General features: G+C 40.1%; 1 protein-coding gene across 5 annotated transcripts in view; it reads right to left on the reverse strand.

The window, feature by feature from the left end:
- Positions 1-146: 146 nt before the first annotated feature.
- The window catches only part of aqr (aquarius intron-binding spliceosomal factor), a 62,049-nt gene continuing 48,229 nt past the window's right edge, over positions 147-13,966 (reverse strand). For 4 of the 5 annotated variants that reach the window (XM_036592952.1, XM_036592950.1, XM_036592953.1 and 1 more), the window contains exons 33-36: positions 7,133-7,218; positions 4,718-4,883; positions 3,134-3,247; positions 147-648 (exon numbers count right to left, since the gene is read on the reverse strand). In XM_036592952.1, the coding sequence (XP_036448845.1) occupies positions 373-648; positions 3,134-3,247; positions 4,718-4,883; positions 7,133-7,218 (642 nt within the window). In that variant the 3' untranslated portion in view covers positions 147-372. The remainder of the gene's footprint in view (positions 649-3,133; positions 3,248-4,717; positions 4,884-7,132; positions 7,219-13,966) is intronic. The other variant, XM_036592954.1, reaches the window with a different exon arrangement.

A 13,966-nucleotide genomic window follows, 5' to 3' on the forward strand; every position in this document is an offset into this window, starting at 1 on the left:
TTGACTATGTGAATAAAAAGTTTCTTTTTTCTCCTTTTCTTTCACCTGCATATTCACAAACTGCACTGTCAATTAGCATTTTGGAAACTGAATTCCACTGGTTTTTCCTTGGTGCGTGACAAGTCAGTCATACAAGAGATCAGTGAAAAAATTAACAACTTTTTCGTTTTATTACAAAACAGGCATCAACTGTTACAAAAGTTTTCTCACAAAAGGGGAACATACGGCTCTGTAGCACTCATTTTCTCAGTAGAAACCAAATCAAGACTGAATACAAAAAAGAGTAAAAGATTCAAGACTGAATGACACCCATCCATTGGATGGTGCTATAGACCCTGACCAGCAAACATTGTAGACTAGAGGTGATTTTCTTTAGGGCTCCTCCTCCCCCTCACTGTCCCCACTGTCACTATCTCTGCCTGGGTGTTCTGGCATTTTAGCATGCTCCTCTGTCTGCGGCTCCTCCACTCCGGACTCCTCCTCAGTCTTCATCTGAGACTCCTCCTCCTCAACCTTATCTTCACTCTGGCCTTCCTTGCTCTCCCCAGCAGACTTAGTGTCTGCTTTCCCCTCCTCCTCCTTCATTTCCACATCAGATTCCTCTGCTGGCATCACCTGCCGAGGAGGTGGCAAAAGCTGCTGCTGCTGCTGCATGTAGACAGAGATGAATGGAGAAAATAATCATTCATTTAAAGACGTACAATATGTTGATATGTTATCACTGTGATATTTTGATGAACTGCATCAGGATACACTCTTCTGAGCACATTGTGGGTACTGTCAGTACATCAAGAATACTGAACAATTGCATGTATCATGAATAGGGCTGTCAAGAAAAAGTAATAAATCACAAAGTAGTGTTTTTAGTTAAAGCGAAATAGGCAAAATTAGCTTCATCATACTGTATATATTACTTTCAATAACATTATTTTCATCATGTGAAGGCAATGTTCACATGAAATGAACACATGACCACACGGTGAATATGAAAATAATGTGAACACAGTAGGGGTCGACTGAGTGATCTAAGCTTTAGACAATACAGGCTGCAAAATAGTAAATTAAACATTTAAATCATTTTTAAGATAAAGAGATAAATAACAAATGGCTCTCAATGACGTTTAACAGTCAGTGATGTTTGCAAGAAAAATGGAGCTCTAAATAGGGGCTCAAATATTTTAAATGAAAAAATTTATACAAATATATTTACACACTTCTATATAAAACAAATATAGTAAGAGTCATTGACAGTGTTGAAAGTGCACACAACAGGAGCAGAACTTGCCTTCTCAGTATATGGATGCAAATGAAAAAACCTATATGCAGACTAAAAACTGTATAAACCCTACATTAACCAAATACATAGAACTGTAAATATATTACAGCAAAAATACTACAGTAAGCATCTGAACAATCACGCAGTAAAAATGGTCACTACTTTGTAAAAAGCGAAACCAATGAGGGAATATGAATGTTAATGCGCATTTCATTTTGCTGTTCAACCAATAATGTATTTCATGAGATAATAAGCAGTAGTTGGACGTGTTGAGTATATCAGATGTATGCTTCAATGGAAACAGCTTGTTTAGAGCGGTGGAATCTTTGGAAGTAGTGAGATGCAACTGTCGAAATTATATGAACGAGTGCTTTGAGCTTTTGTCAACTATGTTGCTCAACTGTGACGTGTTTACCTTTTCCTCTTGCTGTGGGAGCTGAACAGGTGCTGTTTCATTCCCTCCCGTGTCTCTCACAAAACCAAATAGCACGTTTGACTAGACATACTTGACAGAGGGCGGGACATAGAGACAGGCTACAAAGGTGCTGATTGGTTGTACTCGATGAGTCAGTGACATTTCAAGCAATCCAGTGACACTGTAAGCGAGACACTGGGACAGACTACAGACGTGTGTTTTGCTGATCGCGGTTGTCAGATATGCACATAAATAACAAAAGGGGCTTTTTTTCAGCATGGAAGCAAGTTCACATGCCAATTCTGATATTCAGAAAAATGCCTAATATCAGCGCCAATTATCTCTCGGGCTGATAATAGGTCGACCCCTAGAACCCAGTTTCTACTTTTCATCACCAATGTCCAATAAAAGCTACAGTGGCTGCTTCATGTTCCAACTCATCCACCGTTACAGCCCTCTCACTCTCATACTGCTAAATTCCAATTTACTGTTTTTGTTAGTTAGCTTCTTGTCAGTTTATCCATTGTTTTCCCACAAGCACTGATCAGTACAGTCTGCTGAAATACTGATATCACTTGTATTAGCACTGCGTTTTGCTTGGAAATGACACGTTTTGGTTTTGTTGGCTCAAACTAAGTGCGTTAAAATGGCATTAATTATTATATTATTTACGGATTAACTTTGACATTACTAACCACAAAAGAACAGATGTGGACCAATTCAAGATCAAGATAGCCTGTAAACAACAATCAGAATAAAGTAACTGCACAGTACACATTAGTAGCTAATTGGATGTCAGCACATTTCACCATTAGCCTATTTTATTCATTTATTTTTACCAATTGTCACGTTTTCTCTCCTGTTTGTTTGCTTTTGCAAATGTTCGTTTGAAAAAAAGATCAGTATCCTTTTCATAGCCTTTTTAAAAAAAATCTGACAGTACTGTTGTGCTGCTGCTTTCTTCTTGTATCATGAAAACATTGTGCATAACACCACATTCTTTGCTATCACCCCACTCCAGCAGAGTAGTCCAAGGGGGAAAGAAATGTATGAGTGAGTGCAGACAGCACACAGACTGATGATATTCACTAATAGAGCATTTTGGAAGTGGAAAAACAACAATAACAGCTCTACACCTTTGCCTTTTAGTCTACTGTGGGAGTTTGAGGGGAGAGGGGAGGGAGGAGCAAGAGCTCTCTACACATTACAGCACAGCAGGCCTTCATTAGCTGCAATTTATTCCTCATACAAAACGTTTCGCTCATGGCTTGTTAAGTTTCAGTGGGAAGAGCTAAAACAATTCTATTACATCTGACCTATTTCCAGCTCCATTAAACATTCAAGATATAAACACAAAGTATCCTTTCCAAAAAGGGGGCTGGTTTTGAGATGAATAACAGAGTGGTCTGGTTCAAAGGCAGAGAAAGGTAAAATGTCCTCACCTGTCTGTACTGCTGGGTGTTCTGAATCATCTGCATATACATATTATACACCAGATTGGCCATCTCAGGCATATTCTTTATTACTTGATCAGGCTGGTCTGAGCGTGACTCCGTCTGTATGGAGAGACAGAGAGATGGCGAGAGACAGCTTTTATTTAATTTTTTTCTTCCAGGAATGAATTTCCTAGCATTCAGTGTGATGCATGAAATTTAACACTCTCTGTCTATCTACTGGACATGACTGTTTTAGATAAAGGAAACTGAATTCACACTGCAGGAGAGGAACAGAGGAATATATCAAGGACAGTGGCTATGCATTCACTTGATATATACAGGAAAATATACACCACTGAGATCTGTCAATCACATTATGATTTTGTACAAGAAAAATGGGTCTATACCATTTCTGATTCAGCATAACAATCTCATAACACTGTGGCATCCATTTAGAATGGAGGCCATTAAAAAGCATTTACGGTTAAATCAATAAAACATGGATTTAGACATTTCGCTATGGGGAACCTGGAAAAATAGCATGTTTATCTTTCCAAATGGATTTCAAATACAAAAAAGCAGAATGCAGCAGTAAATATTTTAATGTGCATCAACGTCTGGTGCAGAATGTGATGGTGCCAGTGGGTCTAATGCCTAGGCACGAGGGCAAGCAAGTGCAGTTGGCCAACTAGACTTAGCTAAACAAGCTGGGAGGGGATATCCTGGAGAGAGATGCGTGGACTGCATGTGCGTGCCTAAGAGGGCGCTTCCCCAGGGCCCAGAACTCACTGGGGAGAAGAGGAGCTGTTATACATGGCACCAGCCCTAAGCGACCAGACAGTGGCCGTCTCACACTAGCCTGAGTGCTGTTCAACAGCAGTCTGCACCTTTTGACATTTTATAAGACTGAATTGTTAGAGTACTTTATTAGATACCTACATACATGCTGAGGGACTTCGAAGGCTGGGTGAACAACACTGACATTTGAGTTCAGTGTGAGGGTAATTTAATTCTTGTTTGGTCTGTGTGACACTGTACAAAAGAAATTAACTTCCCCTAATTAACTCTCTTTAATTTACTGCCCTTGGACAACTTGTCACTGTCCTTATTACTGTCACTCTTAATCTTTACAGTAGATGTGCACTAGTCAAAAGTCTGGACACATTTTCTCATAGAAAAGGTGTTTCTCATTTTTATTATTTTTCACATTAAACAATAATAGTGTGGATGTCATCACAATAAGATACCATACGGTGACCAAAAAGTTAAGGAAATCAAAACTTCCTTTAAATTCTTCAAAGTAGCCCTCCTTTGTCTTGATGCAGATTTGCACATTTCTAGCATTCTCTCAATGAGCCACCAGGGCTTGGATGCTTTTCAACAGGCTTGAAGTTCCACCTTTACTGACAACTTACTGGCTGCTGAGAAATACTTTTAATTTTTCCTTTGAAAACTCATGTTCAATTTAACTTCACTACACACGTATGTCTTTAAAAGAAATCTCAAAATTATCAAAAACAGTTCAAACTTTTGACTGGTACTTGACCTGTGTGTGTGCATGTGCGTGTGTGTGTCTGTGTGAGAACTCACCATTGTGTAGTACTCGTAAGGCCGAATGTACAGCTGCTGGGGTCGTGCGGTCAGCTGGTTAAAGGCGGGTGTCAGCTCAAAGCAGTTCTGGAACAGGGAGACCCGAGCGAAGATGTAGAGCCCTAGTCTTGCTCTGGACATTGCTACCACCAAACGGCGTACATCTCTAAACACATGAAAAACAGTAACCAGAAAAAAAGGCAATGTAGGGAGAGAGAGAAAGAGAGAGAGAGAGAGAGCAGACAAAAAAGACAAGAGAGGCTGGTTAGTGTACCGATCCACTGGAATTAAAGGATTTAGAAGGGTTAGTTTTTCCATGGTAGGGGATACTAGGCCTTTCCCAGCGATAAGTGCATGTTTAATAAAAGATGTTTTACAGGCTGGCCTGTCAGTCTCTGTGGACAGCTCTATTAATGAAGCCAATCTGGTTCATTTAAAAAGTCTGATAAGACGGCTGTGCCTCCTCCAGAAATGAGTTCTAATTTTAACCCCTTCATCATCACACGCCAGTCTCATCTGCAACAGCTCACTGCTCAGTTCAGCCCATGGCCTGCCCTCTGCAACTTCTCACACTAACACAAAGAAGCATGTGCTTGGGTGAACTCACGTCCACGTGCAGTCTCACACACACAGACACAGCCTTTTACACTAATGAAACTTAATGAAGCTGCCATTAATAATTTGTCTTTTTTTCTGTACAATGTAGCAGCCAAGTATTATTGGCAGTTATCATCCAATACTTGTTTTGGGGAAGCAATATGTCATTAAGGTAAATCAGGGGTGCCACTGATGGAACAAACAAGCACAAACACATTTATTGATAAAATAAATGGGTTAAAATAATATGCTTAAACAAAGATTTTTGCACAATAATGAGAGACAACTATATCAAACAGTATAGTTGACAAAAGATGGGATATTCTTTGAGAATTTGTAAGTGAGAGCGACAGAATGTAAGAGAGATGTTTCCATAAACAAGGATCAACTATAGGAATAGCTTCCAAAAAAAAATCAAATCACAGTAATAAAAACTCTTGCTCTCCACCAATCGGGAACATGTACAGCAAGAACGTTGTCAATAAAAAGCTTTCAATGCCTTGGGCAGAATTTGTGTTCAGTGCAAAATATGTTATTTACTGGGTTTCGATGTTAGAGTGCCTGTGTCTGTAGAGGATCCACTGCAGAGCAGAGTCAGCTTCCCCTGTAGTTATTTGTATCTTTCCAGGTTATCAGCACAGTAGGAGGCAATTGCTATGGTGAAATGTAACACTAGCATTAACGCACAAGTGTACAATTTCTCAGTGTCTGTGGGCGGATGCTGCTGCCAAAGGACTTCAGCATGAATCACTGCTTTTCCAATCATTCATAGACTAGCGGAGAAAAGGTCAGCAGTTTATGAATGAAGCAAGAGAAGTGTCTACATGGGGATAACAACTGCACTGATTTACATGCCAATAGGCTCACCAAACACATGAAAGTGCCCATGAACAGTAATTCTCTGACAAATGCTGCAGTCATGCAATTCAATTGGAACAGGACAGGAAAATGATTCTGAAAATGATTCAACAAGGCTACATCTTCATCAGTCTAAACGAAAATGCTGCAGATTTCAGCTTGAAACCTGAAGGCTGGATTGAATTAGGCCGTCTACCTTTATAGAAAAAGTAAAGCTGAGAGAACTGACAGTCAAGGGCAAGACGAGCGTTTCGCCGTTATATCAGTTCAGCACTTTGTTTCTGAAGATGCTTGTAGTCTTCTAGAGGGCCTCTGTGCTTTTAAGAACATTAGGCGAGCAGAGCACAGATACAAAGCCATAACTTATTCATTAGGCTAAAGCTCCATTTTCAGATTGCAGTTTCAGCTTGCTGGGCTGAGCCTCTGTCAGCACTCACAGTAAACAAGCTCCTATATATCAGAACACAGCGATAATTCTACCAGAGAAAAAAAAATATGTCAGTCTTTAGCTGCCTATTAAATATGCAACGTATTAAACTAAGAGTCATTAGCTTTACATAGCCGACTGGAAATGAAAAGGCTTTGCATTAACTAAGCATTAACATACACACATACACAGAGACACACATACACACACAAACAGGGAATTATGAAAACATCTCTTAAAGCTCACAATTAAATGCACTTTGAGACTGGGCTTTGATCATGAAGCCTCGCTTTGTTCGATATTTCACCACAATCAAGTACAATACATTAGCTTCACTGTGACAAAACAGCAGAGATACTATGCAGTCATATTATCCCTCTTCACTCTGAAATGAAGACTTGCTTTTAAGCTGAGCGATAGCACTTCTGTCTCTGAATGAAGTTCAATAAGGAGAGGCATAATGTTTCTGAATGGGGGGGATTGCTTGACAGCGCTAACACTCAGGGGTTGCCTGCAAAAGCAAAAGTGCTTACCTCAAGTGTCCCACGGCTTTGGTGCGGACCAGTGAGAGGATGATGTAGTCATTCTGCTGACCTTGGAACCTGTCCACTGTTGTCACCTATGAGAGAACATACCAGTGTTAAACATAGGCCACTCGCCTCCAGGCTCAGTGTGCTGTACTTGCCAGCCTGTATTTTCCACTCCTTAAGGAGGATTTAGTTGAAATGTTTAAGACCATATGCTATCCCAAAATTGCTGGGGTTTGCAGCTTTGGGGGTTTGTTGTTGTCGTTATCGTGCTAAAGCACGCTGGCAGGGAAGAAGCTTATTAGGGTATTTACCTAGCAGCTTACCTGAGTCTTCATGATCGGCTCTCCAGCACTGTATTTTTGGTCAAGTTAGGGAAACGGATAGGAGCTGGAATTTGCACGCTTAAAAGAGCTGCAAACCAGGCAGGTGAATTGATCCTCTATTCATGTAACCCTTAAAAGCAGCTGATTTGAAACACTGCATTTCTCAAGTCTGTAGAGTGATGCTGAGAGCTGACGCTCTCACTTAAAACACACTCAGGCACACATAAGCAAACACACATTTGTTTTCATACCTTGTCAAACGTATGTATTGAAAAACAAACAAAACATACGGTTATAAAAATGTCTAATATTACTTTATTATAACTTTTTATTTATAACTTTATTCTTCCAAAAGATATTCCCTCAATTAGTGTTCTGATGTTGTGTTCAACTGAGTTGAGGTCTGGTGGCTGTGAAGGCCATAGCATATGATTTACATCACTGTCATACTCATCAAACCTTTCAGTGTGGTCTGTGGATGGGGGCACTGTCATCCTGAAGAGACTCCCATCAGGATAGAGAAGACTCATTATAAGATAAAGGTGATCAGTAAGAAAAACTTTCTATTGATTTGCAGTGACCCTTCCCTGTGGACCCAAAACATGCCAGCAAACTGTCCCCCACAACTGGGGCTGCTCAAAATGTTTATACATGCCACAGAGCATATAATGTTAACTGCTTAATTTTATCATGCAGTACACCTGTCTGGAAGCTTCCACACTAGTTATGTTTCTCTACTCACTTATTCAGATTATTCTTTTAATTGGTCACCCATTTCATCCATAGTAATAAAAAAAAAAAAGAAATTGAAAAAATCTTTTTCAGTTGAAAAAGAATGAAAATCTAACTTTTGCAAAAAGCACTTTACCCTGTCAGGACCATTTCACCACCCTTGATAAGGTAGATTCGGCTTTTATTTTCCTTTGGATTTTCCTATACTGTTAGAACACTTCTGCCCAGAAAACACTTAAACAAACACACACACACACACACACACACGTACTGTGAGTGGAGAGGGATAAGCTACTACAGGCTGATAAAATCAGTGTAGGTAACAAAGTGCACTGCTTCTGTCTGAACAGGCCCTGATAAAGAGAGAAATGAGGCTCTGTATTACCCCACTAAAGTGCCCCCTGACAACAAGCCATCGTCTTTAAATAAATCTCATCCTTTAACTATTCCCACACACCCAGTCCAAGACAAGCCACTGTTGGGCCAGTTTGGTGGACAAAGGGAGAGGAGGGAAAAAAAAGAGAGAGGAACATCTATTTACAGCTCCCTGTTGCTAAACAGAACAGGTGCAGCACCAGGAGCAACAACATGTTTTACAACAGAATGAGAGAGTGAGATCTGTACATCTACACAGGCCAATTCAGTACAAGGAGTCTCCTCCCACAAAGCCAGCCTCATATGACCCCCTCTCCTGAACCAGCAGCCCCAGAGCCTGGCTCAAGCAGCCATGCTGTACCCCAGAGGCCCAGCCCTCAGAAATATGACAGGCTAAATATGCCATGCAATTTCATCCAAAATGCTTTGCCCCCTTTTCTCCACTCGCTGGTGCAGAATGGCAGAGTGGTTTATTTTTAGGCTCCAGTTAGAGTTCTCTGAGGCTGTGCATTTTGTATTGCAATTTATTTGAAATTTATTGTAGGAATGGGCCACATTTAAAAACTGCCATCAGACACTACGATGACTCGTATTCAAGATTTCACATACTACACTGCACTAAATCCAATAAAACAGTACTAATTCAGTTTTCTTTGTAAAGGCACGATATCTGCAATATGCTTAACGAAGCATGTATCACGGTAACTAAAGTTATCACAGTAATGACCTACGGCACTGTGGAAAACTGCACAGGTCATGAAATCAGTATAAGCACACCAGTGGGCTATGAGAGTGAGAGCAGAGAGAGGGGCCTAAGGTACAAAACCATTCAGCCTCAGCTCAAACAGATCCTGCAGTACGGCTGCACAATACAGATATCATTGTGTCATTATGTTATACACAAGGTAGCTCCCATCTTACAATCTGATTGGTTAAGATGTGGTTCAAACCATGCTGATATTTGTGATAACAGCACAGTTTTTCACACCATTACTCCGCTGACGCGTTGCCAAGTAACAACAAGCTGTATACACACAAACCTTAGTTATTTTGTATTTGCGCTTATACAAAACGAGAAATTTATATATGCATGACTTTAAGATAACAGCAGTTCAAAGACTGTCCGATGCCAGTCTGGAATCAAAGTAGATTATATCTGTTACTGGACACTGGTAATAAAAAAATAAAAGAATTATGCTTGTACAGTTATCAAGTGACCCTAAACTACCATATATTTTTAGAACTCTAAACAGCATTACTAATTACAGGTCTGAGGGCGTGTTAAAAAGCTACTGGAGACCCACACTAGCTGACAGAAAAAGGTGGAGTGCAGTGACCCAGTCGACACAGTCCAGAGGCCACCAGCGAAGCAAGCTGGACTGTTTGATGCCAGTGCACATCCTACAGAGCACTGCACAATGAATGGAAGTGTATAGATAAAGATACAAATAATGCAATAACCCTAATAAATAACTAAATTCCATCATAAGGAATTTCATTTTTAGTTTTTTGTCCTTTTTTCTTTTATCTTCATCTTCGCTTATTTGTATTTCGAACTAACGGTACTTGGTACTGTTATATATACCATATGCCTTTCATAGCCTACTGTGTTAAGGCAGGCTAGGGAATTGTTACCTTGGCATAGCAACGACTCATTTGTTGTGGAATAACTTTTTGGCAGTGAGTACTCTCAGCATTAAAGCATATTCAGCAAGAAATTCCAGGCTTCTTTGATTTATTTTGTTTCTCTATTTTGTAAAAACTTTTATATAAAATCAACACAGCACTTGAGGTTACGTGTTGTTGCGAATATCATCATGGCTGGTTCATATTTTCTATTTACAGTAGGAAACAGGTCTTGATAGACAAAACTATTTACATGTGTTTTTTTTTTTTTTAAACCACACAGGTCAAGAAATTGTTTTGATGAAGCATTTTCCTAGTGTATCTTTGAAAAGGCTGATTTCTTATTATTGAGTACATTTTTATTGCTTGTTTTTTTATTTAAAACCTTTGATTAATTGTCAAAACAACTGGTAGATTCTCTAATAAATAATCAAATTAATAGTGACAGCCATACTTAGAATATTTTACAACCAAATTGGTGAATCACTGTGACATGGATAAATACTACCAAAAAATTTACATTTATCGGATGACATGAATGACTTGATTCACCCAAATAACCACAGAAACTCACCTGGGACGTGAGAGAATTGGTCAAGATGCTCAGAGCACTTATGGTCAGTTTCCCAGACAGGAATTAAGCCTAGTCCTAGACTATATGTTCCTTCAAATGGAGAATCTCTATTCAGAATGCTGTCCAGGACTAGGCTTAATTCCTGTCCAGGAAACTGACCTTTGGTGACTGTATTGAGGCCCTATATACTTTTTACAACTTCTGGTGACATCACTTTTCAGTCCTACTCTGCAGGAGAGTAACATCTTCATTCTGTGATGAATACTGGCGTGTTTTTCCAGTGTCCCTCTGCATTATTTCTGTGGTGCAGTGTGGTGCTCCAGGTGGACTGGACAGCGAGCTACTTTGTGAGAGATTGATAATACAGGCAGCTCAATCTCATTAGCACCATCGGCCTCTTTCAGCATGGGACTAGGACTGGGGCAGGCACTGCCTCTCAGCAGATGGTCACTGAAGTGAAATATTTATTGGCAGGTCTCAGGGAGCGCCAACGTCTGCTCCACTCTGCCTTTCCCTGCCTAATTTATGACATGCATACTCAAATCAGAATGGCTAATTTTTAGCCGCCTCTGGGGTACGATAGTGCAGTTGAACACAAGCAGAGCCTTGTCACTGCGTGCTATTCGTCCACTGAGAGGGTGTGTTTCTCTTCCTGCCTCATTCCTTATTCCCTGTTGCCCTTCATACCTGCCATACTACAAGATGTGGCCCTGTGTGTGTGTGCATGGCTGAGGTGGCTGTGTGTGTGTGGCTGAGTTCAGAAGCAAGAGGAGTCTAGAGGGAGATAGAGCAGAACTGATCCGATCCCTGCTGCATTGAAGTCCACCCCGTCACCTTCTTCCACTTTACTGTGAATACAAACTAGCCCAACCGTGATTAAATACATCGCTTTTACAAAGGGTTCTATCAGCGTCAGTCTAATTCAGCCTGCACCCATATGGGAGGAGGACAGCTATCATTTCAAATCTAGTTCACATTAATGTAATTTTACTTTCATCAAAAGACCTCTTAACCAAGTTAAAGAACTTGAGAGAATGAGGGGAAAAAGCCTGGGAGATTTTAAAATAAACATTCCTCCCTAAGGTAACAGAGACAAAAATTCATCTCCATATTTCTCCACATGCAGAGCCAATATGCATATGCGTTGCTGGTTCCCTCTGAAGCAGCATGTAGTGTGCTCACTGCTCCCCCCTCCGCTAATGTTTGTCCACAGTCTATTAACAGTCTAGTCTGTGGAATTATGTTTGCAAGTTAGTGTCTCTCCTCTTGCCTCTAATTAGAGCGCTCACAGCAGCCTCCTGAAGTGACATTTGTTTTGTTTTAGCAGTTTTGACAAACTGTCAGCAGTGCTCTGGCCAGGCGCAGGCCTGAGTGACCTTTCTGCTATTCAGCACTTTCCCCCTGCTCCTGTTTCTCTCCCTGCCTGTCACCCAGATGAATAAACCTGCATCTCCTGCACAGACAGCCCTAATGAGAGAGAGAGAGAGAGACCAAACCACAACGGACACTTCATTTGATGGTCATTGTTATATGTGTATATGTTGCTTTTTGCAATGGCTTGAAAATTGTGTCATGTCAAAATGTCAATGAATAAGGAACTGAACTGAAATTGAACAGAGAGCAAGGCCAGTCCCATTTCTTATTTTTACTTTTACCCCTTGTTTTTGAGTGTCACCTGGCCCGTCAGAGTCACAACGGGTAACGGTTGAAATCTTCCCCTATGAAATGGGACAACCCTCAAATAAAAAAAAATAAAATAAAAAAATAAAAAAACATTACTTCATTCATTAACAGGCTACTAGTGGTGCTCTGTAGGTGACCCGGCCAGTCTGCAATCATAGCAGAGGAGCAGTAAAGTTCAGCAACCTCACTGCTGGGCCTAAGGTAAACTTAGGGCATCATATGCTTTCAAAGAGGGGGAATGTGAAAATGATTCATTATCACCCACTCCTAATTCTTTAGTGATATAAACCTGAAGTCAGTTTTTTCACCAGCTTCTCTTTCGAATTTTCCCGTTCCACCTTAAATGGAGCAGTCAGTACTGCTGGGCTATTTAAGGTGGTACGGGAAATTTAGCTAGCTAGCTACCGAGACGTTAGCATAGTACTGGCGATTTTTTATGCTTGTTATCAAGAAAAGGACCATAATACATTGAAACAACATTAAACTAAGATAAAACAATGGTTTTTGTAATTTGTTAACAGAGAAAATACACTTGTGGGTTTCTTTGGTTGCTTGCACAGCCATCTTTTTTCTCATAACACGCCACCCATAGGAGCAAATTTTGGTGATTTTAACATGAAAAGACTAAAACACAGGGAAACCAGTAATTGCTGTAGAATTATTTAGTTCAGAGGTCTTTAATTAAAATTCAATAAGGTCCAGTCAAAGAAAATTTCCTCAAACAGACGTCCGGAACATCATAATGTCTAACTTGCATTATGATTCCGTGCCATGTATGTATACTGAAGTAGTAGTATCAACATCTTATGTAGTCAACAACTGAATGTTAAATCAAATAAAGTACAATTCAGTAATATTTCAACAATATTTGTCAGTTTTCTCTTTTTTAGAGCACATCATGTAAAACTATGTGGCTCACTTTCTTCTCCAGCAGCTGTGTCTCGCCTCGTCCCTCCCTTGTGTGTGTGCCACTCTCTCGAGTCTCAGTGCTCAATGTAATGCACAGATCTGATTGGCTGAGTAGCGTCACGTGTGATTTTTACAGTGCATGCAATGAGTTTCTCGGGCCACTAAAGCCGTACTGTAAATGCTAGAAAAGTTACGGCAATTAAAATAGGACCACCCGGTCGGAATTAAATAATTCTCCTAAGTTTATCGGTTATAGGTCCAGGTCTGCATAGGACAGCGTCTGGGTCCGGACTCAGACCGTGGTCCGCCTATTAGTGACCTCTAATTTAGTTTATTGACAACAATTATGCAAATGTAAGTCATGTTCCTTTTGCCTTATCTGTTGCTGTTACTAACCACACCAAAGTCTACAGGTTAATTTGTACAGCATTTGATAGAGATCTTGATTTGAAAAAAGTTGAAAGATGAGAGATGGGTGCTTTAAATAAAATAAAGTAATATTAGGTGTTAACATACTATGATCTCTCCTAATTTAGTCTGCTTTCAGGTTTTGCTTGTATCTACACAATTTGTCTGATTTTTTGAAATATCTCTAGCTTTCATCTTTTTTGCCAT

This window comes from Colossoma macropomum, unplaced genomic scaffold (genome assembly GCF_904425465.1).
Source record: "Colossoma macropomum unplaced genomic scaffold, Colossoma_macropomum, whole genome shotgun sequence".
NCBI classification, from domain to species: Eukaryota; Metazoa; Chordata; class Actinopteri; order Characiformes; family Serrasalmidae; genus Colossoma; species Colossoma macropomum.